The sequence below is a fragment of the Bacillus rossius genome, chromosome 12 (genome assembly GCF_032445375.1).
Source record: "Bacillus rossius redtenbacheri isolate Brsri chromosome 12, Brsri_v3, whole genome shotgun sequence".
Classification (NCBI taxonomy): domain Eukaryota; kingdom Metazoa; phylum Arthropoda; class Insecta; order Phasmatodea; family Bacillidae; genus Bacillus; species Bacillus rossius.
The window spans coordinates 28,839,967-28,867,873 of NC_086339.1; the positions used below are offsets into that span (position 1 = coordinate 28,839,967).

The 27,907-nt window shown below is 34.6% G+C and overlaps 1 protein-coding gene across 1 annotated transcript; it reads left to right on the forward strand.

Annotated features, from left to right (window-relative positions):
- The first annotated feature begins 284 nt into the window (after positions 1-284).
- LOC134537770 (dnaJ homolog subfamily A member 2-like) lies at positions 285-27,477 on the forward strand. Its single transcript, XM_063378549.1, has 8 exons — positions 285-456; positions 6,463-6,755; positions 7,704-7,784; positions 11,784-11,917; positions 13,286-13,428; positions 15,141-15,339; positions 17,510-17,631; positions 25,382-27,477. The coding sequence occupies exons 1-8, from the start codon at positions 388-390 to the stop codon at positions 25,562-25,564; spliced, it is 1,224 nt and encodes a 407-aa protein (XP_063234619.1). The 5' UTR covers positions 285-387; the 3' UTR covers positions 25,565-27,477.
- The last annotated feature ends 430 nt before the right edge of the window (positions 27,478-27,907 follow it).

Sequence of the window (27,907 nt, forward strand, 5' to 3'; positions counted from 1 at the left end):
CTCTCTTGTGTTTAGCTCTGTAGACTAGCCTTGCTCTCTTCGCGCAAATTCGCATCCCCCACACTGTCGTCATCCCGAGGTTTGGAGACAGGACTGCGGGTGATGGCAATTTTACATCAATTAATATTAAATACATACTACTTTTCCATTCATCCTCTTTCTTTCCCATGTAGTATTGTTATAAAGTTTTGCTTACAATACAATTTAACTGCTCTCCCTATATATATAGCAATTTTTCTTCTAATTTTTTACTTTTATTTTGTATTAAACGGTACTACTCCGTTATGTTCTCTTTGGTCATAACCTCCTGCTTGATTGTACAAAGACTTTCGCGATTTTATTGTGTGTCATTTGAGTTGTTCTTAAAAGTTCCTGTAAGTTTATCTAATGGCAGACTCAAAATTATATGAAATTTTAGGTGTGGGAAGAACTGCATCAGATGGTGAAATCAAGAAGGCAAGTCATGTGGTTTCGTTAGAATGTCTTGTATATAAATTAGATATATATTTCGCGAACTACTTTGCCATTTTAAATTTTATGGTTTTCCTCAAATTAATACTCTACAAAAGCTGGAAATATTTGAAATTTACGATTTTTAATGGTGTACGAATTAAATAGCTTGAACTTATTATAAAATTATACAAGGTCGTAACCTTAACTTTTACACGTCATAGTTTCTTAGATCAACATGATGATGACTGAAATTACATCATAATTCATACATATAATTTGCTTATTTCTACCAATGTATTCTACTGTGCGTTAAATTTAGTTATATATTTGTAGATACAGTAATGAGGCTATTAACAATATTTTTTTTCTTTATTTCATTAATTATCTAACATACAAAATTATCTAACAAACTAAATTGGAAAGATCATGTAACACATATAGTTCACTAATTAAATAATTCATGCTTTATGTTATAAGCCCTGTCATCAATCATTTCCATCCAGTGTTTAAAAATGGTTTATTTTATTAGCTATGGAATCATATTTTGGGGAATAAACAAAATTAATTTACAGTCAATTTTTGTATTGCAAAAAAGACCTAGTCACATTATGTTGCATCTTCCCCGCTGAGGATGAGTTAGATTCGAATTTGAAAAATTACCGGATCGTACCATTATTACTGTACACACCTTAAAAACACAGAAATTCCTTCGTGCAACAACAGCCTAAGTGAATTCCTTAAATTAATGCATATAAAACGGGAAAAATTTAAATATACATGTTCATGAACTTATACGTGTTAATAAAATGGTTTGCAAGACGTTCTTCAAAATTAAATAAAAACATAATGTTTAATTAGGATAAGTAAGTTTCGAAACTGAGATTCGAATTTGAAAACAAGAAGCATAATTTTGATTTATAAAAATAAACTAGACAACGGTGCAACATTCGGCTTGGAGCAAACGTTTAAGGTGACCCTTGGTTACACCACACAACCTTCAGAATTGGGGGATATGGCACCTTTTTTTACCACGAGTCCCCCTTTGTGGTAAATGTGTGTATTTTGATCAGACTTGTCAATAAAAAATAAACTAGACAACGGTGTAACATTCAGCTTGGTGCAAGGGGTAGAATAAACAAAGGTCGGGGGACAAAAAAAATCACAACTCTCTTCATAAGCACATCAAATTCATTCGGATATTTTGTAAAACTTATTTAATTTTTATCTAAAACTTTTGTCAGAAACAATTTTTGATTAAAGGACCAATTGCTGCAAGGGGTAGAAAAAATAAGGTGTAGAATTTTAAAAAAAATCATAATTTTCTATGTAGGTTTGTAAATCTTATAATTTTTTATATTGTAAATTACAGTAACTGCATTATGTTTGTAAGATTGCAGATACATTAGTGTTTGTATTACCCTTAAGTTTCACTCTATAAGGTATTAACAAAACTTATAAATAAATTTTAAAAATTCATCAATATTTGTATTTTGTAAAAAAATTAGGCTTTTAGATGTTCTTACCTTTAACACAGTTCTGAAATTTAAAAGTTTGTTTAAAAAAAAATTTGAGGCAAACATTGATATGAACCATAACTGGAAACAAGATTTCATGGTTTTATTTTAAGGCCATTTTCTTTGAAGAATTTTTTTCAGTTTGAAAAATACTTTTCGGTAAATATTTACTTGGGCGGTATTTCCGGAAAAAAATGTTAAAAATCCGAAAATACCTTTATTTTATGCTCTTCAACTTCCTCTTTTCATTAAAAGTGGCGGAGGTAAGAAATTCCAAATACTTTAGGAGATATCGAATTTTTAAATTTCATCATATGTAGTTGAGCGGTATTTCCGAAAATAAATGTTAAAAATCCGAAAATACCTTTATCATATGCTCTTCAACTTCCTCTTTTCATTAAAAGCGGCGGAGATAAGAAATTCCAAATACTTTAGGAGATATCGAATTTTTTAATTTTGCAATACAAGACCTGTGGAACCATTCGAGTGGCGCCATTTTTGTTATTTTGCCGTGTGTTCGTAAATACGTGAATCGTGAATGCGTAATTAATAAAATGGTTGATTAGGTCAGGTCAGTTACATTATTAATACTTTCAAACTAAGCCGACATTAAAAATTATTTTGTGAATTAATTTTAATGGCTGTTTAGTTTTAAAATATTTATAATGTAACTGACCTTACCAAACAAACCCGGACAGAGGGTGAACAGTAAACTAAAATGGTCGATTAGGTCAGGTCAGTTACATTATAAATACTTTCAAACTAAGGTGATATTAAAAATTATGTGAGTTAATTTTAATTATTCTTTAGTTTTAAATTATTTATAATGTAACTGACCTTACCTAACAAACCCGTAACAAAGGATGTACAGTAACAACTCACGTAAATTTTTTTGTTACTTATTACTTGCGCAACAATATCAAAATAACAAATAAGACTTTAAAATTAGAAACGTTAAAAACTCACCTAAGTTGGAGGCGGTAATTAAACACTGTTTTAAACAATAATTGAACTAAATAATCACGTATTAGTTCATTTGAATTCTGGCCTATCACGAACAATCACGTGACATCATTATCCAATAAAAAAATAGATACTCGTACGTAAACAAGAAACAATGGTGCACGCACGCCACAGGAATGCGCTGGTTTTGTGCTGAAATTTAAAAATTAGATATCTCCTAAAGTATTTGGAATTTCTAATCTCCGCCGTTTTCAATGAAAAGAGGAATTTGAAGAGCATATAATAAAGGTATTTTCGGATTTTTAACATTTTTTTTTCGCAAATACCGCTCAACTACATATGAAGAAATTTAAAAATTTGATATCTCCTAAAGTATTTGGAATTTCTAATCTCCGCCGATTTTAATGAAAAGAGGAAGTTGAAGAGCATAAAATAAAGGTATTTTCGGATTTTTAACATTTTTTTTTCGGAAATACCGCCCAAGTAAATATTTACCTACTTTTCAAATTACGTAAAAACATAAATGGGCCATGTTGAAAAATTAAATCTCTGGGACACAAGTTAATTTTTTTCCGTATCTTTAATACTTCATGAAAATCTACAACTCACAATGGCCGCCATCTTTACAATACAACACTGTTCCCAACTTTTACACAAAACCAAGTTATTAAATTCTCAAGGCTACGCAGCTGCGTCCACCATTTAGGGAAGAGACAGGTGCGTGATCTCACCGACCAATCACAACACCGCTCTGTACAGGACTTAACAGTATACAAATTTCTCAATCCTCACAAGGAGGCTTTTCCTGCAAAAACAAAATGAAAAATCACAAAATATTTTCTGATTGAAAAAGGCAATAACGTGGGAATTTTCCCATCTCCTGTGGGGCTTTTTCTGATCATATAAATTTCATACAGAATGGACAAGAATATCTCGATACTGAAAAAATGTCTAAATAAAAAATTGGCTCTGCCATTGCGGGCAACTGACTTTTGTACTTCCGTTTACTGACACAATACACGATGTTCTAGAAACATTACTATAGCTTCCACATAACTCCAAAATTAAATTAAATTCTTGAAAAATAAAATTCACACAAATAATAATCTACCAAACAAAATTATAACCCATAAAAACATAGTTAAAAGGATTTTCTGGATGAAATAATTAACCATCACAATTACTTAGCCTACAAGAATTTTAAGAATGATAAAATACAAGTATGAAAAACTTAGTCACTATGAACTTGGACCATATGAGCAGCTGATACTATTGCATTACTGAAAAATATTATGTCATAAGAACACTGCAAAGTTGGGAATCACAGAAGTCTTGCGATGCTGAACACATTATTTAATTCAAAAGTTATAATAAAAAGTGAAAACAAAACATTTACATTTCAAATGCAAAAAAAAAAAACTTTAGGTATAAGAATCTAAATGCACACAGTATTACACTCAAACAAACTTTAATATGTAACCGTAAAATGTCATGGGTTCCATAAAAATTTTAAACGTCAATTCCTATTTCCAATTTCAACTAAAAGAAAATGATTGCACCATCTTTTTCCAAATGTGCCAATATCGAATTATACCATCTTCATTTCATCAATGCATGACACAGCTTATTCCATCACTGGCCTCCTGAAAAGCTTGCAGCATCAACTCCAAGAATTTCAACATCATGAGGGGATAATAGCCACGGAGAAGGGATCAAAACACCCTTGCAAAAAAACGTCGGTCACACTGTTGGAAACAACCATTTGTTGCCCAACTACCTCATCAACAACAACTACAACAACAACAACAGAACCTCTGCTCCTAGCAGGATACAACTCTTTAACCATGACTTGGCCAATCTCTCCATACTTTTAATTATGCACTTGCTAAACTTCGATAACACCTCTGCACTTTTCCGTATCCGACAACTACTGGTTGAAATCTCCATAAAACTCTGCTGTAATCCCAAAAACAACTGCTGTGGCAAACAAAATTTAAAAACTTTAACATTTGTACAAACACTTTAACTCTTACTTTTTACTCAAACTTGCGACTTTTACGTCAACACAAATTTAAATACATTGCACAGCTTCAATGACTTCTTGAATCTGTTTTTAACTGATGCATTTACTTCTCTTTTTAAATACCTTCGGAACATAAACGTCAATTAAACAATTATTTATACTAGTACCTATTCCTTAATATAAATCACTTCAATACAGTTATTATACATAATTTTCTCCACGCTTCTTCCTTAATCAACATGGTATTTTTTTGGCTACCATGCCAATTAACCTAAATCCTGAGCTTGCTGAAAGTAGGGTCACTCATTTACAGTCCCTTTAGGAAGCTAGTCTGCCTCGGCTAACTACTAAAATATAAAAATTCAATTTAGCAAGCTTACTACAAATAAGAACATCTTACACAGTACAACAATATTTCGTTCTCATTGTTTGCAATAAAGTTAGGTTACCTTCCGTGGGCATATCTTGAATGCCCACACAACTAGCTTACTATATTTGGACTCCATATTGTAAATACAAAAAAAAACACTAGTTGTCTAACACAAACAATATCAACACTTTTTACATAATTATTTCAAAATTTAACCTGAAAAACCTGTTATATCATCTCTGTGTACCTTTCCAAAGAAAAATAATCTTTGATCACAATACAACTGACTCGGTCCCTTTCACTGTGCCCTGAGTTGTTACAACGGTTGTTTACATTAGGTACCTGCAAAATTTACTAATATTTTTTTTTATTCCCCTTTTGGACACAGCCCCTTTGTAACTTCTTTACTCTGGTTCTGTGCCTCTACCTACTTTTAACCCTTGCAGTACATTGTCCGCCAATGTTTACACACGCCTGTCAACACTGCACCAGCCGACACACTAACCTCTTTCTCTGTACTGACAGTATTACCCTTCTGCAAATTGTGCAGATTCTCATCAATTACTTGGTATGCCCGTTCTTAAAACATTAATTTTCGAACTTTAGATTGGTCTACCATATTGGCTCTTGGCTGTTGGTAGACATGTAACAATTGAAATGAAATAAATGAACAAAAATTGTTACTATTAAATACCTGCTGTTATTGAATAGGTACCGCAGGTTTATGCCTCATATCTCGTGAACCAAATATATTCCTAAAATGATTTTTAATAAGTAAAATAAGGATGATGCAACCAGTTTTTGGTCATTTAAAAAAAAAAGTTTAAAATTGTCAGTTTTTGAGAAAACTAAATTTGGAATTTTCCATTATATTTATTTGGTGAAGCAATCTCTATTGAGTTGTACATTATATGAAAACCTATTGAAAAAGTTTTAAAATTAGACCAATTGGAGCTTTCTAAAAAAAAAAAACCACTCAGTAGAATAATTTATTCTTCATTTACTTCATGCAGGTCAATTATAAAAAAATATATATTGAAATTTAAAAGGGTCTGGTAGAATGTGCTGATTTTTTTGGTGTTCTATTATATATTTTTTTAGTATTTAATTTTAATTTTTTTTTTTTTCCTTGTTGACAGGCATACCACAAACTGGCCAAAGAGTTCCACCCCGACAAGAACCCTGCAGCTGGAGACAAGTTCAAGGAGATCTCGTTCGCGTACGAAGTGTTGTCCGACCCGAAGAAGCGCGCCACGTACGACAGACACGGACTCAAAGCGTTGAAGGAAGGCGGTCACGACGGACCGGGCTTCGGCACAGATGACTTTTTCTCGCAGCTCTTTGGCGGGGGGTTGTTCGGGATGGGGGGTTTGAGTGGCGGTGGCGTGAGGAACCGCAGGCATCGTGGGGAAGACACAGTGCACCCTCTCAAGTAAGTGTTTTGATCTCCCCCCCCCCTCCCCCTTCTTTGAACTGTAATTGTTACAAATCATGTATCCAAGTCTGTCCCTTGATCCTGACAGAATGATCGTGTACACATTGGTCCCGGGGTACACGATGTTTGCTGTTTTAATTTAGTATTTCGAAAGATACTGGACACAACAAAGACTCTAATGAAGTATTTAAAGTCTTGGGGAAATGTTTTTCCCTCATTCTCAACTCACCATCATAATTCATTTTTATATGACAAAATTTTTATTATGTCTGTGATCTCTCAGCGTACTAAATTTAAACAGCGAGCATCATGTACCACATCAGTATCGAGGCAAAAACTTGGATATGTTTTTTAGTTTTGGCACTAAGGGGTGGTTAAACGTTATTCCAAGGCAGCCAGCTGTTCAAAAATAATGAAGTGCATGTGGATGTGGAATAATATTTTTTCTCAGAAGTTGAAGTTCATAATTCCTGATGTATAGAGAAAGTTAAGTAACTAGAAGGCCTGCTTATTGTTTAGTTAAATACAGTTAAGAAACACCTTTTTTTATTCTTTCTTTTTGCGTTGCTTAACTATATTTATCGGCTTGGACACATTTGATATTAAATTATATATTTGCATTTTGAGGATAAGATATACTTATGCTCAAATTTTTAATATGAGTTGATATTGCTTAAGAAGTTTATTTACCAGAGACAAATATTTTGAAAAATATCAGGCCATTTACATTTTAAAGTAGACTTTGATGTTTCTGATTTGTATATATTGACCTCTGTCTTATTTTTTTTACTAAATTTACAGCCAAGAAAATTTAATAGTGACTTCTGAATTTAATAATAAAAGGGTCATTATTCTGTAATACCTACAGCAATGTAATTTTTGAAGTGATTTTTTTTTTGTTTATAATGTTAATGAATGTGCACTGTATGTAGTATTTTATTGCAGGGTTTCTTTAGAAGATTTATATAATGGAAAATCTACCCGATTACAACTCAGTAAAAATGTGATATGTGCCACTTGTAATGGGTAAGCAATATATAATTTTAGTTTATTTAGCTTTGAGTTTGTTTTACTTATTTTTAAATGACTAATAATCATTTAATCAAGTTTTTATAGTAGAATATACTTTGTATTTACTTATTTTTGAATGAATGATAATTATTTAATCAACTTGTATTTAACAAAACATTACTAAGGGGGAAAATAAAAACAAGTCTTTTGCAGCAGGGTGCTTGCCTATAAATTATCTTTCTGCTATGGAGTTATGGATTGAGTATGTGCAGTGCTATTTGGGGCCCTCTGTGTAAGATAGTTTGAATTAATGCAATTAGTGGTTGCTTTGGTAAACCCAATTATCTTCATCGGTAGCAAATGTTTTTTTTATTACTCTAGTTTTAAATCATAAATAATATTTAAAAGTGCTAAAAAAAATATATTTTTTTTTTTGTATTGAGAATTTTTTTACCCACCATTGTTACAATTAGTTACAGGTATTTAATATAATGTCTGATTGAGCTGCTCAAATATTACTATTCCAGTTTGTTTATAATTAAAACTTAACCAAGTGGGGTAAATTAAACATCCAGTACTTCAAAGTATGGAATGTGTTCTTGTAACCCTATCATCATTTTGATGCTTTCTAAATGTACCAATTTATTTCACAAAGTTTTACCAACAGTTTTGATCATACATCTGCAGCTTATCAAAAAAAACATTAAAATTATAAAATTAAATGGTAAGAACATTTGAAATCTTGTAGATCTAAACGAAGTCACAACTTTTGGGAGTGGTTTAAATCAAATAATTTCTACTTACTGTGCTTATTTTTAAATTAATCACTGGTCACGGACTAGGATATGGTTTTGAATCAAGTCCACCCATTGGGCTACTCTCAGAAAATAGGTTTGTCTTAAAATTTATTCAATTTTGATTAATGCCTATATTTGCAGGCAAACACATAAGCTTTGTGTAAACATAAATGGAGCAGGTTATTTAAAACTATGGTAATTAATTTATTGACAGTTAAAATTTAGTCACAAACTATTGACCAATATCTCTGTTCTGAAGTACAATTTAAGAATTTTTCGAGAAAAAAAAATTTATAAGCACATGAATTTTATTCCTAAAAAATAATATTTCTGAAAAACCCCTACGTTTTCAATCAGGAAGATCATATTTAACACACACATGTATTATACCATATATAATATGATTTGTGTACCAAATATAATTTAAATATTCTATTTATTGAGCAAATCTTTTGATACTTTCCAAAACAATCTTACGATTAAAAAATTATCAATTTTAGGCCTGGTCAAGCAATACGTGGTGTGTGTGTATGTGTGTGTGTATATATATATATGTGTGTGTATATATATGTGTGTGTATATATATATGTGTGTGTGTGTTTTAATTATCTTACAAATAGATACTTTTAAGTCAAATTTGCAAATGCACTTTCATGGTATTTATCACCACTACTCTGTAATATTTAAATAATGATATTCCATCTGCAATCAAGAATTGATCAAGGAAAGATGCTTTTGAAAAAATTATAATTGGAAAATAATGTTTGTCAGCAAGATATTTCAGCTGTCCAGATCTGGTTTACAAGTTAACAATCTGAATTATGATAGCATTTATTGTATAACTAGGGATGGTGATTTTTAATTTTTTCTAAATAGATGCTAAAATATGCTAAATTATATTTTTTCCGCTATAAAATGCTAAATCTAGACTATTCCGAGATAAATGCGAAATCAAGGTAAAAAACTTAGATTCGTCTTCACTCTACACAATTTATTTACCAATTGTATTTTGTTTCAGTTCAGTATCAAAAGAAACCATCATTTTATGGCGTATTCAGCACAAGTATCTTATTGTCACGTCATTCCCAACTACTATTGTTCATAAATATTGAATGTAGAATGGCCATCCGTGCCTCGCGATTGTAAAGAACAACTAGCTAGCTGGAAGATTGTCCGTCATCTGCAGAGTACAAGTTTTTAGGCCACCATATTGCGACATCTCTGCTTCGTTGCGCTAACAATTGTAAGTCCCATTTTCTGGCTGTTTCTCACGTGAAAGCCGCATTCTTGTGTAGTCTGTGGAATGTTGCGTGTTTACAAATACGTGCATACTCGTGAATGTGTTGTATACTGTTATTTCTCGTGGTAAAAATGGGACGAAACGTCATTTCCATTCGCAATCGCATAAATGTTATAGGAAAGTGATACAAATATTTTAATGCGCAATTTTAATTTATGTAATTGCCATCTGGAATGGAAAAAAAAAGATTTACTTGAAAAGCACATTAAATCTGAGGGACATCAGACTGCAAAAAAAAAAAGATTCACCGAGAAGTCGGTTGAAGAAAAAAAATTGGTAAAACGGCAAGCAGCGGTTTCTTTTTTAAAAATATACTTTTCTTCAGTAATGTAAAATGAGAGAATTGGCTAAATTGTGTTTTTTAAATGCTACAAAATGCTAAATTTCAAATTCAAAATGCTAAATGTCATTATTTTAAATGCTATAAATCACCATCTCTATGTATATATAACCTTTAGTAAAAAAAAACTAATTCAATTAATTAGAATTATCACATAGCAAGAAATAATATTAAGCGTGGTGTCCGCTTTTAATACCTTCGAGTTATATTGGATGCCAAGTTTTTATTTTTCACCAACATGTAGATAATACTATTAGTTGTACTTGAAGATTTTAGGTCTTATTAAATTTATAACTTCTCTGCATAAATACCTGATTGTATACTTTGTTCTTCAAATTGATTAGCTATAAAGTATAATATTGGTTCGTAATTTGGAATTAAATAATTAATTTTGATTGTAATAGAATTGAAAGTATGCAGAAAAAAAATTTTAAATTAATATTTTAAAATTTCAGGCTTTTAAATTCTGTTTTGATATACTACATTCCTATATAAATTTAATTTGCATTTTCTATTTATTAGACGTTCAATCAGTGATGCACATTTTACATTCAAAAAACGTAAATCATATTGGTATGACATCCAAAGCTAAAGCTGTGTTCAACTTTATCTCAGGTTTTGAGTATATTATTCAACCAGAGTGAAACTTAAATATTTTTCAGTACTTATTTCATCACATAAAATTATATATAAAAAAAATGTTTGGTTAAAATAAACAGCTAAAACAGTATCTTAATAATTGACAAAATGTGACTAAACGGGTTAATATTAGGGATGGGCTATTCAAATCCTAGAATACCAACAAATCCTTAGTAGAAAAAGATTCAAAGAAAAATGTTAAAGGAAATAAAGTAAACATCAGGGTAATTACAGGTCACAAAACTCCCAAAATTAGTGAAAAAGGAAGGAACCTGGACAAGTCTCAAAAATGTCCACAAATAAGCAACAGGTGATGGAAGTCACGAAAACTTTAATTTCCAGCAGCATTTTGTTAATTTAATTTTGAATTTTGACGCCTCATTTTTAAGTTTGTCGCGTGTGGACATTATTTACGAAAAAAAAAAAAAAAATTGAAAAGGTTTTGAAATAGTCCTGGAATTGGTCCACTGGGTAATTTTTTAGAAACCCTGATTCAGGGAGTTGTAAATTGTTTATTGCCTATTACTAGAGACCTGCAAAATTCGCGGATTCATTCGGTGATATGCTAGAACACAAACACGTATACCTCTTAGGTAATTTTGCTATTGGCTTACTGTTCATCTGGACGAATCTCAACTGGTTATAAAACCCTCAACCAAAGAAGGATCGAATCACGGAAGAACCAGCTGAGACCGCTTACAAGTCGGCAGCCAACGAACTCGCGTTTATTTGCCCGAGGGTACAGGGGTATGTGCAGTCTATCCCGAAGGCCGTGGAAACCGCAAATTTTGCAGGTCTCTACCTATTGCACGCTTGGTTCGTTTGGTACCCCACGTAACGTGGCAGCTCCTCTTGAAGCTCCCGACGAATCGCCAGGCCTAGGGGTTTGCCGTGTGCTTGCGGCCGGCGATGTGCAGGGGAACTGCTCTGTGCCGCAGGAAGGGCTCCAAGTCGGGGGCCCCCCACGCCTGCCGGGCGTGCAGGGGCAGCGGCATGCGGGTCACGTTCCGCCAGCTCGGGCCAGGGCTGACGCAGCAGATGCAGTCGCAGTGTCGCGACTGCGCGGGAGAAGGTGAGTGCTCGCTCGAGTGTTCGCGTCCGGCCCGCTGTTTCCACACTTCGTCAGGACTAGGGACAGGATTTTATGGTTTTTAATTTTAGGTCAATTTCATTTTCGGTTTTATTGATTTTATATATAAAGTGGACTTCATTCATGAGCACAGTGTATTTATTATTCAAGCAATGTGAAACTTGAATATTTGTCAGCAGGGGTGCAACAACAGGGGGGGGGGGGGCAAGGGTATTTTGCCCTCCCCCCCTCCCTTCGGAAACCTTGAAGTGGGGGCAAACGGGGGCAAAGAAAGTGCCGTGTAATCAATTTTTCGATAATAAAACTGCTTAAATAGCGCCATTTTCCACCTTGAAATACAAATTTTCCTGGCGGAGGACACCCGGACACCCCCCCCCCCCCCCCCCCCCGCCGCTTCGATAGGGGGGGATCGATGATTCTTTGTAAAAAGGTATATTGCCCCCTCTTTGGAAATTTAGTTGTTGCGCCCCTGTTTGTCAGTACTTATTTAACACCAAAATAGTCTCTTTTTGACTGACGCAGTATTTTGGTTTACTTTGACAACAAAACAATTTGTAATAAGTATATGTAGAACAGAACTACTCAGAAAAATTTATCGGTAATTTTTTTTGTGTTCGAAAAATGTGTACATCGTTAATGTAAAAAAAAATGTTACTAATGAAATAGATGCAAGCTCAAACAACATAATATTAATTTTTTCCAAGCCATTTGATCAATATATTATTGTACAAAATTCATGCTAAATAAATTATATCCAATAATTCATTATCATATTGCTGATTGTCTTCAAGTTTTTAGTTACAGTTCAGTGCTAAATGATGGTGCATTTTGTTGTTATATGGTGTTTTGACAAGCTTTGATGTGTTATTTCGGTTTACATAATGTGTCTGAAAGAAAACGCTCACTTTGTTTTGCCCATTGCTCCTCAGTCCTGTGCCGTCACAAAATAATTAACGGCTTCGTTATCTGCTAGGTATCGAATACACTGGAACTATGTCCCGGTGGACCAACAGATCATCCGGGTCTTGCCCCGCTCTACTAGGGCGTAATTTCTGAATAAATGTCCAAAAATGAATAAAAGAGAAGGCTGTGCAACTAAGTACCACCATGCAGGGGAACATTAAAAACTTGTCTGTGGTGGAGCTAGTTTTTATTTGGTGCTGCCATTTGTAAAATCGATACCCCAAGTTGAGTGCTTTATTTCTCTATAGAAACACATGTTTACATATTTTGTGTTATTTTTTCCAGCAACCTTCGACTGCTCGCGGCTGACTGCTACACTTTCTGAATGAAATTTGCATTTCATTTTTCCACAGAAAAAGAGTTAATAAGCTGATTGTTTGTTTTCAGGTGAAGTAATTCATGATAAGGACCGCTGCCCAAAGTGTCATGGAAAGAAAGTGATCAATGAAACTAAGATACTTGAGGTCCACGTTGACAAGGGCATGCGAGAAGGCCAAAAGATATTCTTCAGGGGTGAAGGAGACCAGCAGGTTAGTGATGTATTCCATTTCGACTTTGCTTTGTAAGTTTTTTTTGGTTTTACCTTATTAACCTGAATAGAGGCCGACCCATACTTTTGGAAATTCCATCCACAGAAAGTTAATAAATGTATTTGTCTTCTACATCCTTTGGAATATGTCCTGATTGTCACCATATTCTTTTTCTATGTAGATTGGTTACCTTGCAGCCAAATATTTTTACTTATTTTCTATTTTGATGACTTAAAAAAAAAATGTGCGTACTTAAATTGATTGTACTGCAATGTATTAATTAAAAGTGACCAAGACTTGTGGTAACTGAACATAGAAATGATTTTGGTACTGTTTTATGGATGATTAAGTATATGTACCTGATTATAGTTTTTTATATTAAAAGTCTACATGGATTTTTCTTGTTGCATGATCCCAGGCTGTCCTGTAGAAACTTCGGTATGGTAGTACTAGATACTGGTTGATGTTAAGTCCATTCTTGGCAGGGGACATAGTGGTGGAGTGGTCAGATCACTTGTCACCCAGCTAGGTATTTTTGGTTCGATTCCCAACAGAGTCAAATTAGAATATTTCTCGATAAATGTGGAAGATGTTGCTGAGATCCACTGGGTTGTCTTGGGCATTCCTTTTACCCTGCCCGTTCATTTCTTTGTTCTCATTCTATCATATCTAATCACCTGGAAGGTCAAGACATTAAACCCTAATTCATTCCATTTGTGGCATATGTACAATTTTTATTCATACCTTAAAAAAATTTATTTCTGAATATTGGTAATCATCGTTTTCCAATCATTTAAATTTATTCCATATATTACGAAAATTTAATTGTGCCACTTGTATTCATTTGCTATATTACACATTTTCATTTGCTTTATTATTTTGTTTAGCAAAACTTTAACTTTTAAGGCATGTAAATATTTAAGATAATTTTATATTTTTCTTGAGTTTAAAGTGGTGATATAAATACTATTCCAAGAAGTACATTTCAAAATTTTTAATTAGTTTTATCATGCTAGTTATTGCATGCTACATCACTATTTTTTACTTAATGTACTCAACATTGTTATTTATATAAATTAGAAATTTCCAAATTCTAAAATGTTATAAATTCATATTCTTGTGATTTTTTTATTATTATTAAGAGCTTCAAGCACTGGTATACAAAATAAATACTTAAAAGTTAGCCAATTTCCATGATAAACTTATTTCATTAGATGAAAATATATATATTTATGGGGAAACGATGAACAAATAAGACGTAGGAGATTGAATACTGTCTAGACCTCACCAGAGCTAAAATGGTGCCAATATCTAGTGCTTTAAGCTTAAAACAAAACTTTAGACTTTTCTGGTTATTCTAAGATGCCAGGTTTGTATATCGCATCAAATAGTTATTTTATAACACCACCTTAGAATCCCGGCAATCATTCTCGATGACCCTGTGTATAAAAAAAAATCACAATATAAAAAAATGCTGTAACATAATTATTATTTAAAAGTCCTGAGGAAGGCCTAAAATAGTTAAGAGTATTTGTACGTAACTTGTGTATGCACACTGAATGTTGTCATTGGATGGTATGAACATGGAAAAGTGTAAATGTACGTGTATTATTTATTTTTGATTTTGTTCCTAATAGAAGTTATCTTGTGTTATAGGTTTAAGTAAAAGGTAGATACAGAAGTATTTTATGTTTTTTCCCCCCCTCTTCTAGCCAGACATTGAACCGGGCGATGTAGTTATCGTTCTGCACCAGAAGCCTCACGAGAAGTACAAGCGATCTGGAAATGACCTCGTCATGTCTCACACAGTCACGCTCACTGAAGCCCTGTGCGGGTTTGAGATGGTGCTGAAGCATTTGGATGGCCGTGAGCTGTTGATCAAACATCCTTGTGGGAAAGTCATTAAGCCAGGTGAGAGCGAAAGGTTCTTCTCTGTTCAGCCTTGGCTGGCTGTGTTGTGCTCTGGCAATCTGTTCATAGCATGTAATAGTACTTTGTGTAAAGTAAGGTAGTTTCCCTTTACATTTAAGGATACAGTGAAACTGTAGAATGTTTTTATTGATGGACTGTCTTCAAAAATCTTACTTGAATAAAAAAAAATTCTCCATGGTTTGTTAAAAGAATACATAAATAAATTTATAAATGGTAATGTTTTCTCTTATACTTTAATTAGGGCCTTAAACTACAAATAACAAAAAGTTAAAATAATTTGGGGGAAAAAATGAGTTTTTCACCATATTATTAGTAGATAAATGTCACAAACAAAAATATATTATTTATCAACTTAAAATAAATTGACAACAAAAACCATGGCCCAAACCCGAGACGGAATAACATAGTGTGCTGATAACTATCGTCGTTGTTGTACATACCACAGAAGAGGAAAATAGAAATTTGGATTGCCGCTTGATACTGTCACATTAATTCCTGTGAGATACCAATGGGATTGCGTGTTATTGAAGTATTTTCTTTACAATGGTGTTTACATATTTCCATGCACATACTTCCTAACACAGTTTTATATTGATCTACATAATAAAATTCTCAACACTGACTGACAAACCGGTGGGTGTAGAAGCATGAAATATTGCACAGGAGTAGGTGAGCACTAAGAAATGATTTTTTTGAAATTCACCTCCTACAGGGGTAAAAGAGGTGATGAAAGTTTTTAAGATAATTATATTTCCAAATTCAATCAACCATAAGAATAGATATTGGCTACATATAATAAGCGTACGAAAGCTACTAACCACAAATTTACCATTTTGTGAAATTCGACCCCTAATGGGTGAAAAAGTTATAAATATGGTTTTAATATAATAAATTATATCTGAGATTCTAATCAAGAATAAGAAAACATAAAGTATCATTAATAAATGTACAAACACTACCAACAAAAATTTTATTATTTTGCGAAATTTACACCTAAGGGGTGAAAAAGGGTTGAGTATGTTTTTAAAGTAATATTATATACCTGTAAAATAGTACCATGACTGACTGATAGACAACACACAGTCTAAACCAGAGATTTGAAATTTGGAGAACATATTGCATTTTTGTTGCCTTTTGTGTCACTTGGGGATATATTTTACATTTTAATTCCGTACTCACCTTCAGATCTTAATCAACTACCAAGGGAGGTTGCAGGGGTGTTAAAATTCAAACTTTCACGTATTTCTACAGTAAGTTCTCAAAGATATTGCAGGGCTTTAAAGATCAGAATTTCCTGTTCTTCAAGTATATTTCCTTCAGTCTTGAAACTTTGCAGTGATGTTCATTATATTACGTAGCCATCAACTGAGCTTGAGGTTTTCCTAAAATCAGCTCCCAAGGATGATTTAGCTCGGGCAATGACAGGTAATTCAGCTAGTCCTAGATAAAATGGGAATCCTACTAGATTTTTGTTCAAATTTTCATTTTAAAATAGCTGGAACCAATTATATGTGGTATGTGATAATCAAGACAATATGATTTATTTAAAATTCTTCATTTTTTTGGCTTCTGAAGAAGTTCTTGTGCAGAAATGGCATGGAGATAGGAGATAAAACAACTGAATTCAGTGTGTCTTGTGTATCATGGTTCATATTGAAACTATTCTTGCCAAATCATGTTTACTCATTTTTAAATTTAATTTACATAATTTTTTTAATTTTTAATAACATGCTTGTCTCATCATGATTATTTAATGACTTTCTATAAATTTAAGACAATATACTCATATCTGTTTTTTGTTCTCACTTATTTTTTCAATAATTATTCACGAGTGTTATATAAGTGCTATTTCAACAATGATGTAAAAAATAATTGTTTACCAACAATTTACTTAGAACTTATGGAAAGCGAATCCCCTAGAATTTTTATTAGATAATATTTATGTCTTCAAGAGATTGTAGACTCCAGATTTTAATAATATGTACTTGTTCATGAGAAATATGTTTATGTACATATTTCAGTAGTGATGTTGCTAATAACTGAACAGATAACTTAGTTTCATTTTTGTTTGGCTGTGTAAGAAATGGTCATAATTGTTTGTAGTTTTTTTCTGTGAACCTTTAGTGCACCACATTGGTTGTTTTTGCAGGTGACCTGAAAGGCATAGAGGGGGAAGGAATGCCTCACTATAGAAACCCATTTGAAAAAGGAGACTTGTACATTAAGTTTGACGTCAAGTTCCCTGAAAATGCTAAAGATATCAAACTTAAGGTAAGTGGTTTTGTTGATTTATAAACAGTTGTGAATTAATGGTAGAATTTAGCTTTAGATGCTTCCTGTACTTTCTTGTTAACCTTCCGTTATAAACTACATACTTTCATCTGTGAATTGGACAGCATTTCTTTGCAGTAGAAAATTTGTTACTTTATCTAATTTCAGAATGATGTAGCGTAACTTTATTCAAGAAAACTATTACTATGCTGAAAATAGTGCATGCAAACTTACGACTAAACATAAGGTTCCTGTTAAAATAATTATTTTAATTAGCTTGAGTGTTTCATATTTATGTATATTTGCGAAGTTGTGGATTTTAGTTATACTAATGTGTGTAATTCTGAAATGTTTTAACAGTTATATAAATTCAAAACTCTCAACTTAAATTTTTGGGATTTTAGTTCATCAAAATACAGTAATATGTGTTTCATGCATCCCTCTCAGTGTTTTCAAGCAGCAATGGCCAGTCACATCTTCATTAAAAGAACATCTGACAGAGTTGACTCATTGCCAGTGGCGGTTATTGCATTAGAGCACACTCGCACGTGAACCCCCTCGCCTCATTTAAATAGGCGCCTACTGTAATACTTAAATATCATACACATCGAATAATATATAAATGCAACCCATTTGGTATTATAACCATTAGCAATATTTTCCAAAACCGCCGCTATAGAGTAAGCGCAGCTTGCCGCTGCTTTGTTTGCTGGGATCGCACGTGCGATGGAGGCTAGGCGGGCGACGGCGCGCCGCTCGGCTCGGAGCGACGTAGTGGGGGTAGCTCCCCATAAGCCAGCCTAGGAGCACAGTCCAGTCGTGCGCAACACTATCCTGTGCGCGGCGCGACATTTCTTGTCCTGTTTCTCCCATTTTGGCTCGCTCTTCGAGAATGATGACGGCAGTGTTTGTCACGTGTTATTGTTCTTCTTTAGTGCGTTTAGTGCGACGTTTAAAAAGTTTGTTTTAACTACTAAGTTAAGTTACTCGTTATGGCCTTGAGTAAGTTAACAGTCTCGGACATAAAAACACTGGTGTTTCTAATTTGTCATTGGAAAGGAAAATCGAAATAAAACAAGCAGGCAGGCCAATGCCTAAACTTATTATAGTGCAAGTGACTAAGTCAAAAAATAGGGAGTTCAGGAGAGAATTTAAGCAGGACATTTACGAGAAAAACCTCGTGGATCTGTGGATGCGAAGAAACCAACCGGCTCTATTGTTTTCCCTGCCTGCTCTTCGCGAAACGAAGTGATGAATCTAGTTCTGTAAGTTTTGGCGTCTCAGATTTGTCTCACTTAAGTCAAAAAATAATGAAGCATGAGAGTGCAGAAACACATTTGAATTCCGTCCGGGAGTTTCATCTTTTGGGGAAATTAGACATTCGCCAACAACTTGATTGTGCCTACCGTTTAAACATTAAACAACATAACGAGCAAGTTACAAAAAACGTTATGTCTTGTCTAAAATTATAGATTGTATAAACATTTGCGGGGCGTTTGAACTCGCACTGCGAGGTCACGACGAGACAAAAAATCTGCTAATCCTGGAATTTTTAGAGGGTTAGTTAATTTTTCAGCAGAGTTAGACAAATCTTTGAAAGACCACCTTGCAAATGCCACTGTTTTCAAAGGGACTTGTAAAGAAATCCAAAACGATTTGCTAGATTGTATGCTTAAAGTCTGCCAAGAATACATCAAAAAATAAATTTCATGTGCAAGTTTTGTTTCAGTGATTGCAGACGAAACGACAGACATATCATCTTTATTCCAATTGGTTATAGTTTTTCGCTATGTGTTACCTAACGGGCAAGCAGTATAACGATTCTACGCAATTTGTAAATCCTCCAGGACATGATGCTGCGTCAATCGCAGATTGTATTCGCATTGTTTTGGAAAGTATTGTTGACAAACCCGAGAAATTGATATCTCAGAGTTATGATGGAGCTAGTGTAATGAATGGGCATCACAATGGTGTTCAGGCCATTATTGCACATTACGTGCATTGTTATGCGCATCAGTTGAATTTAATTGTGGCACAATCTACAAGCCAAAAGCCCAAAACCAACAAGTCCGTGTATTCTTTTCCAATTTGAGTGATATAACTAACTTCTTTAGCCACTCACACAGAGAATCTCTGTTCTTGATGGCGTTGTTGGCGGGAGAATTCCTCGTGCTTCTTCTACAAGATAGAATTTTAAGAGCCCTATGTACTGTTAACACGGTGTACAAGTACAGAAAACAACTGATTGAATGCATGAACAAAATTGAGTCGTCATGCAAGCAGTCAACAACAATCAACCAGTCGGGAGCTATTCGACATATGTTGAATGATCCAGTGTTTTTATTTTGGCTGACAGTTTTTCACAATATAATGCCGCACGTAGACATTTTGTTTAATCAGCTACAAAAAAGGAGCATCGATGCCGATAAAGTCAAGAAACATGTTGACAGTTTTCGACTTTCATTTGAGAAAGAAAGAGAGAATATGGATAAAGTGAGAATGCGAACTGAAATGTCGGTGCCAGAGCAGCATAGCATTCTAAAAAAAGAAAGTGGAAGATGTTCATGTAAATAGAACTGTTGCAGCCAAGGAAGTATGTGATGTGATTACTAATCAATAGAGACATGCATATTTCGCGATTGCGATAAAACGAATTTTTACGCGAATTTGAGTACATTTTTAAGAATAACGCGAATTTCTCACATTTTGGATAATAACGCGAAATCCTTGAATTTTCGGCGAACAGTCAGAACATTTTCCTCATTCGAACACGGCAATTCAATTTGTAAATACAGTAACAAACGTGAAACAACAAAAAACCAAAGATAACTACCCACACAGTGTATTTTATAACATGAAAAGTTGCTTTTATTTCTAAACATGTAACAATTTAAGCCTAGGCGTGTAAAAGTCCGAGTAATTACAGCAGGAGACAATCTAAAATGTACTAGGGAAAAACGTAAACTCACGAATATAGAAACGTAACGGAAATGTCGGAAATGTCGGAAATATTACGTGGCTGATCGTAACATTGTAAGTGCTGATACTGTATTTATGTCACAACTTAGCCGAAATACTGGTACGAGACATGAACTTCACAAGATAAAATGAGTGGAATCTTGGTAACTGTTTTATACGTATTATATAATTTCGGAAGTATTATACTGTTGACGCATATTTTTTAAACTAACCATTTATTTGTGGGGATCGTAAATTATTAATTATTGGTATCAAGACATCAAGATGAACGTAAACTTGAACATGTCACGGCAGCGAGTAAGCGGGTGCGTATACCAATAAACTGGTATTAGAACTGGACAAAACTGGTACACGGGAGGTGGAGCTTATATTTTTTTCCGCTAGGCTCGCTTCTATTGGCTGGCTGCTGATGGAAGGTCACGAGTCTGGGCGGAGCATTGAATGAGTTATACTGCGCATGCGCAGCTCAGAGAACAGACGCCGCACTGGGCCGCACTGTAACAACAGATGATCGAGTACAATGACCTTTCTCCGCGCAAGGCGCGCAATTGACGGTAAATTTTCATCAATTTGCGCCCCTTTTTTATTTATTTTTACTGTGTAATGTAGCCCGTTCTGAACGCGGCAGGATGCGACTGTATTTTAATTAACTTTAACGTATTTCTTACTTTTCCCTTTATTTACACTTTCCCGCTTTTTACACTTTTTTACTTTGTCCCCATGAAAAGTGCAAATAAGGGGTTTTGCTGTATTTTGATATTCGGCTCGCCTGGACAGTCGATTATCACGGTGTTTACAGCAGGTTGTTTCTCGAAGCGTTGTTCTCTTATATAGTCTTTAGCGTTGTTTGTCCATTGCGTCCATTTTTATTAACCAAATACCAAATTTAAAATGCAAACACGGTGACGATTCGTAACATTCTGTTGTGCGCAAGTTAAAGTTTAACGGGTCGAATTTTGTTACAGATAGTTTTCAACGTCTGTGAAATAAATTAAAGGTGTACAATTTAAAGGTCGGCTAAAACATTAGGCCTATTAAAATGCCTAAAGTGCCGGTAACTGCAAAACAGCGAGCCTCTGAATTTTCTCAACACGGACTTTATGCTAGTGATTCAACCACACTTTTTTGTCGTCACTGTAATGTCACCGTCTCTTGGGATAGGAAAGACTCATGTGAAAAACATGTAGGCAGTGAAAAACACAAGAAGCGTCTCTCTTCATTGCAAGGCTCATCTAGTGCGTCTGAACGCCAGTCGTCAATATCTTCAGCGTTTCAGACAGCAAAAAATAATGTCCAAAAAGACAAAAAGTTGGAATTTATAAAGGAAACAGCAGAGACCTTTATAAAGGCAAATATACCCCTTGAAAAGCTTGATGATCCTAATATCAGGGCATGGCTGAACAAATACATCGAAGGTGCTGGAGACATGCCACTTGCGAGAACAGTCCGTGAGAAATATGTAGGGGACATAGCCAAATGCAGAATTGAAGATGCCAAAACTGCATTAAAGGACAAAAAAATTGACATACTGTGCGACGAAACAACAGATAAAATGGGTAGGTGTGTATTTGTTGTTTTATTTAGAATTCTGAATCTTCAACAGGATAAACCAGAAATATTTGTTGCAGGAGTTCACTTTCTTGAAGCTGCTAATGCCACAAACTGTGTGAGGGCAATTTTAGATTCACTCAAAATGTACAATGTACAGTATGGTGATGTGCTCTCAGTAGTAACCGATGCTGCTCGTTATATGACCAAGGCTGTTAGTACTCTCGAAGTAATCCTTGGAGACCAGTTAACGCATGTCCAGTGCTGGGCACATAAGTTAAATCTAGTTGGCAATGTCTGGGTGAAAGAGTTGCCTGAGTTGAACAATGCTATGAGCAAAATAAAAAATGTGTTCAACAACACCAGGAAAAGAAGGCACCTGTATGCTAGCTTTCTTGAAGAAAAGCATGGAGAGAAACGTCCATTGTTCCCACTTCCTGTTGTTACTAGATGGAATTCCTGGTTCAACAGCGTTTTTTATGTAGCAGACTACATACATGACATTGTTGATTTCTGCAAAACAGATGAACTAAAGGCAACACAAAATTCAGGGGTTGAGTTTCTGTGTTCACTCACAGAAAATGACATTTCTCTCATTCTTTGTCAAGCTGTCTTTGTGAAAGAGCATGCCAAGAGCCTTGTAGAGCTAATACAGAAACTTGAAGGTTCTTTGTATCCAACTGCCCATTCACTATATGGGGACTTGCAAGGTATAAAAAAAAATTTGAAAACATCACTCGTGGCATTTATTTTGAGGCAACCAGTAGAGCTTTGTCTAACATGCCCCCCGCTAAAGCTGCTGAAGCTAAAGTGTCCATCACAAGAACAGCAACACAAGCCCTTTCCAAACTGAACTCTCTCATGACAACTGACCCAAGTAGAAAGAGATTTGAAGCAATTCAAATTTTTAGTCAGGAAAGTTTGTTGCTTGCTAAATTAAACCCAGAAATGGTGCAGAAACTGAAAACTGTCCATAGTCTCTACTCCATAAGCACTGAAGAATTAACAGCTGGTTTTGGTCAGCTTCAGGACATTGTTACAAAACAAATGGAAACAGACAATTCAGTGGACGTAGTGAAGTCATTGAATGTAGTAAAGCTGTCACAGCCATTGTTTGCTTCCAGCTGCCTTGAAGCCATCTGGATGCCTTCTGCAAACGTTGACTGTGAACGATTTTTGTCCTCATATAACACAGTCTTAACAGACCGCAGGACAAATTTAAGTGAGGCTAATTTGTGTATCATGGCTACTTTTGCTTTCGAGAGCTAAAGTTTGAGGATTTTGTTCCATGTGTTTATGTCACTATTTTAGAGACTTCATATTTATTCTTGCTGGTTTAGGTACTAAAATATTTTCAATTACTGTATGTAAAAAGTGATGTGTAAATTCGATTGTAAATTACTGCTGCTAGTGCAACTGTACAATGCAAGAATGTGTCCAAAATTTCAAGGTATGCTTAGCTTAATTTTTTTAATTTATAGTGCTAAAACTATTTAAAAAATAACACCGCTTTTGATGTATGATAACACCACTTTTAAGGGTAAATAACAACGAATTTTGCTATAAAATAAACCCCAAAACTGCATGTCTCTACTAATCAAGTAAAGGAGAGGTTTTCTTTCACAACATATTATTCTGCGGTATGCCTTTTTGATCACGTCCGGACCACCCGCTTCAAAAAAAAGGGGGAGGGGGGTTCGGTGATTCTTTATATAAAGAGCCCAATGCTGTGAACCCCCATTTTCAAAAGGCACCAGCCGCCACTGCTCATTGCATTGTTAAATTAATCTTAGGGCAACCTAAAATAGCAATAACTCATGAAGTGTATTTTATTTGCGATTTTGGATCGCCCTGGTTTTAGTTACCCCGAGTTTGGCTAACCGGGCTTTACTTTGACATCAGTCGCACCTAGCAAATGCTGTTGGCATCCTGCGCAGTTTCATAATACCTCGTTGGTTACTAACCTACTCAAAACAGTGTCTCAAAGTGTTCTGTGGCAGACGACAGTGTGTTAGGATCTTCTGCTTCATTTGGGATCCGTGTAGTTCTGATCGTAAAGTACAGCGTAATATGTAATAGTTAAGATGGTGCCTGGCTAATGATAATGACCCACTACTGTTTCATACATGTGGCACTTGAAAAATTTTTGCTGGGTGCTGAAAAACTGTTAGTGTTGCTAAATGAGTTTTTTTTTGGTCAATGTAGCACTCCCATGAGTGGTGTTAAATTGACAAAAAAATTATAGAACATTACTTTAGGATGTTTCTGCATAGTGTTGTCAAGCATTACACAGCTGAGACTCGGCAAAGGTGAGTCCGTGGCTCTTAAAGCAGCTTGATGTTGGGCTTAATCGTGTCTTCTCAGTTCAGTACCTTCAATATGCACTAGCGATCGAGCAAGTCTTTTTGCTTGTGCTTGGGATTACATCCTAGAAAGACTTGATTTTACGTTTGCGAGGCATTAAAACACTTAACAAACTTAGTATCAAAACAGAACAGTCAAAATTGAGTAGAAACATTGAACAATCTAAAAATCCACCTGGAATTGAAAGCAACCGATGCAATGGCCCTGCCATGGAGATGCATGCAGAAGGTATCGACAGTGCAGCAGCAAAATTCGTAAGCCCCTTCGGCCTCCTACTCTCCTTTAAAATGAAATGCTCAACGAAAAAACAGGCCTTTTTTCTGACACGCTCCTGATCTATCAGGCAGGAACCATGAATTTTTCTGGGATAAAAAGTAGCTTAGGTCACTGTTCAGCCCACAAACTATCTCTAGGTAAAAAAAAAAATAATGTAGATCCATTGCTCCGTTGTTGCATGAAAGGACAAACCAACAAACACACTTTTGCATTTATTAGTGGGAAGCAGGGGCACAACAACTTAATTTCCAAAGGGGAATTTACCTTTTTATGAAGAATCATCAATCCCCCCTATTGAAGCGGGGGGCCCGGGGGTCCTCCCCCGGGAAAATATGTACTTCAAGGTGGAAAATGGTGCTATTTAAGCAGTTTTATTATCTAAAAATTGATCACACAGCACTTTCTTTGCCCCGTTTTCCCCCACTTCAAGGTTTCTGAGGGGGGGCAAAATACCCTTGCCCCCTTCCTGTTGTTGCGCCCCTGGTGGGAAGGGTATCAGAAAAGACGAATCGGAGCGTTAGGAAGTGTAGATTCCTTTCCATCCCGCTGCCGGACATCCCGCGTGACGTGGCGTGCCCCACAGGAGCTGGAGCTGCTGTTCCCCACGAGGGCGGCCCTGGTGAAGCCCGAGGACCACGAGGACGTGGACATGAGCGAGTACGACCCCAACGACCACGGCGCCGGCGGCTCCGGCCGGCAGGAGGCGTACGTCAGCGACGACGAGCACTCGGGCGGCCCGGGCGGCATCCAGTGCGCCCACCAATGATGGCGCGACCCACTGGACCCGGTGCACTCTGAGTTTCCTTCCTTTGTGTTTTAAACAAGAAGTCTAACTTCTGTGTCTCCGTTGAGTATGTGTTGACAGGAATGGAATATCGGCTACAATGTGCAAAAAAAATTTTTTTCCCCTAAAGGTGTACCTTTATCAAAAAATGGATTTTCGCCCCCATTGATGTGTTTTAGGAAAGAAATGTGCATTTTGCACGTAAAACTTTTTTTTTTATTATTTAATACAATAAATTCGAGTTAAACAGGTTCAATAGCAATGTAAATAGTTTTTTTCGACCTTGCATTGCTGACGGGCACCAACCTTGGAAGTGTTGCTGGCCAGAAGTGAAGGCAAATTAATTGTGCTGGCATACACGCGATAAAATTTTGAACTATGTGGGAGTCCATTTTTTAAATTAAAGCTGTAAAAAAAATATGAATACAAATTAAACAACCGTTCTGGTTATCAAAAGGTTAAGTCGGGTTCTTGAGACTTTGTATTTTTTCTTCTTCTCCTCCCTTTTTCCTCGTACGTGCACGTATTGGTAACTCAAAGTATAGCTACGCACGACTGTGTTAGTGTAAAGAACAGGAAAATTGTAGTTTGTAATATTTAAGCACTCAAGTGCTTCAAAAATGCTGAAGGTTCTGTTTATTGAAAAGTGTGTTCAGTGAAATTGAAGGTGTTAAGATAAGCTCAACCTTATTTGGGAAACACTTACTTGTTTATATTATTAAAAAAATGGTTACTGAGAGTTTCGAAGGGTTTTTAACTTTTTTTTTTGTTATTTGTTTTGCATAATATTATTTTTTTCTTTTATTTGGCTTACTTTAGAATTTTTTATATTTAGAATTCAGTTTTATTGCACTTTTACCAAATCATATTGATTGTCTTTTATTTACACGTAATCGTGAAATTAATTTCAGTTGATAATTTTTTTTTCATCTAATCAAGTTAAAATATTTAAACTTCTGATTTTGGCTGATAGTCTTTTTGAAGGGTAAAGTAATGTTAATGAATGTATTAATGCTTGTTAACCACAGAGGTTACTTTAGGAATGCAATCATTTTAAAGTGTACGAAGAAAAACATTTTAAAAATGTTCAGCTAAATAGTAAAAAAAAATTCAACCAGTAAAATTATAATCATGTTTTCCATTTTTTTCTTGCTGTGGGTCTCTGTTCTGTGTTATTTACTTCCATTTCATATTTTTATACACAGTCTTATTTATTTCCTCTTGTGTTCATTCATTAGTTCCTGAAGTTTGTGGATTGGCACATCAGGCCTGATAATAGAATATGGAATGTAATTTTTAAGTAAATTATACTATTTTGAAGGAATCATATAGACAGTGATTTATGTGCTAGTAAAGAGAAAGGTGACTTGTGCAATACTGCTTCTGTATGAGCACAGGCAAAGGAACACACTTGTAGTAAGCACACTAAGTAAAACAAAAACAGCTTCAAGAGTTATTTTTTGGTTTAATTTATTTGGTAGTTTTTTCATTGAAACACTGGGTCAAAGAGATTTTTGCGCAGTCTTTAAATGGGTTGTTAATAAAAATGCATAATGGTTAAAATATTGTTGAAGTGGATGTTGAACGAAAAAAAGGTGGCTATAATGCAATTAAAATCATTTGCCGTGCTATTGAGCATGTGCAAATTTGTACAAGTATCTACTGCTTTCCAAAACAGCATTTTTCTTATTCAGAAACCAGATACATGCTACTTTTTTTTATGGTGTGATAATATGATGTGGTTCATGCATTTGAATTTATGTACTTATTTGTGTGATATTTGTGACTTTTTTGTGGGATTCTCATAACTTCTGAAAATATATGATTGTAAGATTTGACACCATAAAGGGAAAGAACTGTTAGAGAATTGAATAAAAGTTTAAGTCCCTTCAAAATCTTTGTAGCGTGTTTTACTGAATGTGCTTTTATTTCTTCTGTATTTAGTTTGGTTGGTAAAATTTCATTTTTTCCCGCTGTTAACTTAAATCACTATTGATAAGTACCACAAACAATATTTGGTATTTTAATCTTATTGTTACTAATTGATGAATAACTGAAAATAGGCGGCAATGATTTTTCTTAGTTGCTAAAAGTCTGGACTTTGATAATGGTCAAGAAAAAATTTGAAAGGTCAGAGAAAACAATCACACATGTTGTAATTTTTAATTTGAAGTATGGTGTTACTAAAACAATGTCCTTTAGCACTATAAAATTCTTTAACTGCAAATAAAATACCCATGGATGTTATTAAAAAAAATTTGTTTATCAGAGGAATTAAATTAGAATTAATGAAATAAAAACCATACTAGAGATGTGTTGATAAAC